The 5,380-nt window shown below is 34.7% G+C and overlaps 2 protein-coding genes across 2 annotated transcripts in view; one reads left to right on the top strand and one right to left on the bottom strand.

Annotated features, from left to right (window-relative positions):
* The window catches only part of PolA2 (DNA polymerase alpha subunit B), a 38,422-nt gene extending 34,896 nt beyond the window's left edge, over window positions 1-3,526 (bottom strand). Inside the window, exons 1-2 of the mRNA XM_017622091.1 lie at window positions 3,338-3,526; window positions 2,869-3,254 (exon numbers count right to left, since the gene is read on the bottom strand). Of these exons, the coding sequence (XP_017477580.1) occupies window positions 2,869-3,254; window positions 3,338-3,407 (456 nt within the window). The 5' untranslated portion in view covers window positions 3,408-3,526. The remainder of the gene's footprint in view (window positions 1-2,868; window positions 3,255-3,337) is intronic.
* Window positions 3,527-5,012: 1,486 nt separating this feature from the next.
* On the top strand, window positions 5,013-5,372 carry LOC108367476 (optic atrophy 3 protein homolog; the record flags this gene model as incomplete). The annotated part of the gene is made up of 2 exons (XM_017622093.1): window positions 5,013-5,154; window positions 5,266-5,372. Coding segments are annotated over exons 1-2 (249 nt in total), but the record flags the coding sequence as incomplete, so codon positions are not given.
* Between the last annotated feature and the right edge of the window lie 8 nt (window positions 5,373-5,380).

Below are 5,380 nucleotides of genomic sequence, written 5' to 3'. Positions count from 1 at the left end.
GTGCTGTTTTGGACTCGGCCAAAATCGCTTAGGCGGTTACAGCGCAAATTAAGAAGAAGAAGAAGAAGATTTCTGCTAATTTATCCGTATCTGTAACTATCTTTATGCAAATGTGTTTAATTTTTAGCAAGTTTATGAAGGCATTACTGCATATAAAATGCATAAAAATTTCTGGTAAAACAGTTGGAATTTAAATTTCCTGTATTCATCGCGTAAACAGATAAAAAGTATTATCGAAGTTCGATTTTGGGAATTTAAAAATTGCTTTCGAAAGTCACTTTGCACGAAAAGTGCAGTTTCCGAACTCAAGAATTTTCAATACTACTTGCACTTGCCACGCACGAGGTAGTACCCTATTCTTTTCAAATATGTAATTCAAGAATATCTACTATCATCATTTCCACTTTTACTGCCGGAAGGAAAGACTGCTTATCATCAAAAGGATTGTCTGACTAGTAAGCTTTGCGAAACACCCGCTAACAAACAGTTGGCATCAAATTTCCTGTAAAGTGTGACCTCTGCAAAAAATTTAGACTATGCTTCGTTATCCTTGTTTTTGCAGCTCCTTTGGCACAAATATTCAGAAACCAGAATACACATTTCCAAATGTTTTCTTTGAATTCAAATATGGGGTCATATGGCGACTCAAGTTTCAGAGATATTTTAGCCTAAAAGTGTAAAAAACGCGATTTTTGCCCCACATGGGCAAAAAATCATCGGTAATTTTTAGCGCTTTGAATTGCGCTTTGTGTTTTTTTTTANGAGACTTTGATTTTTATGGTTTATCTTATGGTAGATTGAACAATATTTGCATAAAAAATTAATGAACAAATTTTTTCATGCATTCATGTGAATACTATATTAGAACAGGTATATTATATTATTAAACTTGCGATATACATATGTATGTACATACATGGATATTTCAATGGCAGAGATTCATGAAAGCGAAAAACTAAAATGTTATTTTTAAGTTAGTAATAGGGCTAAGTTGTTATAAGTATATTAAACCATATTAAAAATGTGTCAAAATACTATACTCATTCACTTAACATAGCTAGACTTGAATAAAAGTTCTGCCTCCGAAATTAAAAAGAAAAGTGAATACACTTCCTATAACACATGTGACGATGCATAATTCCATTTATCTTTTTGCAGATTGAGCCCCCACTTAATTCTTAATAGGTATCCTAAATTTAAAAAAAAAAAATAATAATTCTTTTGAGAACTTTCGCATACGTTTTGATAAGTCCGCCGAAGTTGTAACACGAGTGACGACTAACGTTTGGTTTGTATTTAATAAGTTATAAGAATTTGATTGAAAATGGTTCGTAAAATATCATAACGCCCATACATATATTTAAACAAGTAAACTCTTTTTCGTAAGCTGAAACATGCAAATAGTAATGTTACTACTCTTCTTATCTTAAAATTAAAATTGTTGTAATCACCCACACTCAATCCACCTACATGCATACATACATAAATACATATGTGTGTACACATGTGTATTTTTCATAACCCTTTATTGAAACAGGCGCCCAGACAAAAGCTTATAGTAAAAATACTGTTAGGTGAGATATGTAAATTTTCACGTTTATGTATGAATACTATACATATGTATGGATGTACACATTTATGTATGTACATACATATGTACACCATAAAGTCGGTAGTTCGCCGCAATGTTTTGTGTAATTGCAAATTGCAAATTAATGCCTGCCAAACTGCTTAACAAGCTTAAATCTGCGCAATGCTGTGCATCGCTCCAGCGCTTGTGGACAAAAAAAAGGAATAACATTACAAAAGCAGCTAGCACAAGAGTTGATTATAGGGAACCGGTAATTCGCATTAGAAATCAAAGTAGTAAAAAAGCGTGAAATAATTGCCACGACGAACTCAACAAACCAAAAGAATCAGTTAAACTAGAGCTACTATATCAGCGCTACGATATGTAAGCGTTCGATGTATTAAAGAAAGGTAAGGGAAAGAAGCAAAGCAATTGCAATAAATGTCAATGCAGCAGCCCGTTCTTTGCATTTACAATTGCCAAAAATAGTGGAATGGCTTGCAAACGACAAACCAAAACTCGCACTGCAAATCGACTACCAGCAGCGTGAAAGGCACGTAGTGGAGCGTTATTGCCTTGATTTCAATGCTTTCGTTGGAGTTGTTGTTTTGAGTGGCGTCGTTGTTGTCAACAAACAAATATACATAGGTATATACGTACACATGTACATTCCCGTGAATAAGCGCAAAAGGAGCTTTTTATCGTAGATTAGAGGCAAATGCCCATTTTGTCCGATGAGGGTCAATAAAAATGGGCAGTTGAGCGTCTTTTTTGGACTTTAACGCGGGCACAATTCTTGCTCTTTTTAACGAAGTTTTCTGCTTGTTTATTTTAAAGTTGTTTTTATTATTATTTTTTTTTTTACTTTCTATGAATGCTCTGCTTGTTGTGTCCACATTACCGTTTGGAGATGATTTGGCTGGCTTTTTGGCCTGCGGCGTTTTGGTTATTTGGTTGTGAAATGCAAATACAAAGATTCCCACGAAACCTAACGGTTCATGTGAGGATTTATTTTATGCATTACATTTTTTGCGCTGCTTTGCTATCGAACAGCAGGAGCTGCTGGCTTACAAGGAAAAGCGAATATTGCTAAAATTTTTTTTCATTTTTGGTAATAAAGTGCAATTCACACGTTCATATTGATGGCCGAAATTTGTTGCAACGCAAACATGTTGCTTAATATGTTTGTACATAGTACATGGCTACAAGGATAGTGAATGTTGGATTGTGCTTTGCACAAGTATAACTCGTACCTTAAAACCCGATATTTATTTTTGATAAGATTTAAAGGTACTTACCTTTGGTTTTGGCGTATGACAAACGTTGTAGGACCCTAACATATCTTCATCATCGTCGACTTCTTTAGCAGCGTTACCTCCACTACCACCACCTATGTCATAGTCCTCAATTACAGCACTATCTTCCACACCATATATTGCCAATGGATTGGACTCCATAGGCGGTGCGTATAATTTGTTTGCGCTTGGTGTAGCGTAACTGACACGTTTCCGATTCGCCTGTGCCAACTCTTTGTCGCGCTTTGCCTGAAACACTTTACGCTCAAATTCTGTTAAATTCTCCACTGTTGGCTCGGCACCATTTAAATTGGAAATACTAAAAGCCAACCATTGTTCCACATATTCGGCAGCGTCATCTATGCGATAGCTGACGCACAGCTCCAGCGCTGATGGAAGTAGATGCAAATAGATCAAAATAAACAAATCATAAATAGCAAAACGCATGTGTGCTAATTAAATGTGGACTTACATTTTGTGACTACATCTTCGCTGACCTCTACTCCCATTTCTTCGAATTGTTTTTTGATTTCCTCATCCATATTTAATTTCACTCGACTTACGGGAATCTAAATCGTTTAAATGCACTAAATAAAAGCAAAATAGTATACAAAGCTGCGAAATCTCAGATTTGTTTTGTTTTTTCAAGTGTCAAAGTATATGGATATTTCGCGCCAAAATTCACAGCTGTTGATTTGTCCGATTGTCAACTTTTACGTAGCGCGACATCTGTGTGTTCTATGTCAAATGATTTTCTGGCAGTACAGTACGTATTAAAATGAACGCCACAAATATATTTATGAAATAAAACGTATTTTTATTTAAACTCTAGTGTTATTACGATTTTATTTTATAGTTTTCACTGCGCGAAATGTTATGTTTGTATGAAAACGTCCATGGTGTAATGTCAGCCTGCATTTCATTTCTTTAATTTCTGACTGATTCCATAATTATTTTTAACACGTTATTAACTTTAGTTTAATATTAGTGCTTCATTCATGGTGTTAGTAACATTGAGAATACTGCGAATGTCGATAATTGTTCTAAAAGAATTTACTCAGCCTTTTAAAAGGCTTTTTGTTAGTATTGCACACAACAATAATGCTTTCCGCAAATACATCTGCATTCCGCCGGCGCAGGGTAGGTAATTGTCCAACTATTTAAAATCTTGAATAGGTCCAACTCATTGACACCTCCCACAGGTTACCATTGGTGTGAGAATTTATTGCTGAAGCTGGTAGCTAAGGATACTTCTAAAAATTTTTATCCGCTAACAGAGGAAGAAGCAATCCATTTAGGTTCCGCAATATGGGCTGAAATAGTAGTTTTTTTTCGGCTGCTCCAAAGCAGTTTTATTAGAAACCGAAAGGTAGAAGGATATTTAAAAAAGTAAATCATAACATTGTCCTTCTTTTTTAGGCTATCGAAAAAGAAAGATGAAGCAGAACAAAAAATAAAGTATCACAAGTAAGGTTTATTAGAAGCATTGAAGATTTTACAGCACCGGTTGGATAAGCAATACATTTTTATAGAAAAAATCATTGACGCCCTTAGAAAACTAGGTGGATGTGTCCTTTCTTTTAACATAATCTTTAAAAACCTCTTTTTATCCTTTCTAGGCAAACCAGTGGAGCGTCCTCATATTAACCATAGAAATCAGAAAGTAGACATAAGTTTCGCGGAAAAACTTATCTAGTTTTAAAACGTTGAGCTATATCCCAAGTTCCTTATTCAAGTTACTCAACCGCTATGATTTATATCGTCGTTTAAAGTACCGAACCGCATATCAACAAAATGCAAAATGCAAAACCGCATATGTGAGGTTGCATAAATTATTTTTTAGAGAGTAAAAACACTCATAATTCAAACTGGTTCTCTTTTTTATAAACCAATCGCATTTCTGGCTAGTTTATTTCAGGACGAATGGATAAGGATTGAGCCAAGAGCTTGTGTGAGCAAATCCAATTTTTGNGGGTTTTGTACTTTAATCGACGATATAATTATGCTGAACCATCATGCTCCACCCTCTTCAATTTAATTTGTCTCTACTCAATTTGTTTTATTTTTCAATACATTGTCAGACTAAAATTTACAAGTTTTCATACATATTTTCTTGAAAATTTTAACACTAAATTATTTTACACAAAATGGTACTGATAACATTGCCAATCATAAAGTTAAGTTTCTTAGGGATACAGCAACTTTCTCGTCCTGTTATCAAATTGATACGTTTGGAGGCAAAACAAAGCAAGACCTTTAGAAATTACATTTGTATGCCAGCTGCTCAATGTAAGTACCAGAAATGTAAAAAATCATTTTGATTCAACAAATGAATCCTGAAAAATACAAAGTGTAATTTCCAATAAGACTTTGACAATTTTATCCTTCGTTCCCCCGAAGGTTATCACTGGTGCGAAGTTAGGCTAAAGATGTTGCTATTAAATTTAGGCAGACCGGCTAAGGTGAAGCCACTTAACGAGGCAATGGCCGTTGAATTGGGCACTGAGGTATTAGG

Source organism: Rhagoletis zephyria, unplaced genomic scaffold, assembly GCF_001687245.7.
Source record: "Rhagoletis zephyria isolate East Lansing unplaced genomic scaffold, Rhagoletis_zephyria_1.1 Rzeph_scaffold_02697, whole genome shotgun sequence".
In the NCBI taxonomy this organism is placed as follows: Eukaryota; Metazoa; Arthropoda; class Insecta; order Diptera; family Tephritidae; genus Rhagoletis; species Rhagoletis zephyria.
This window is presented reverse-complemented; position numbering and strand designations above follow the sequence as displayed.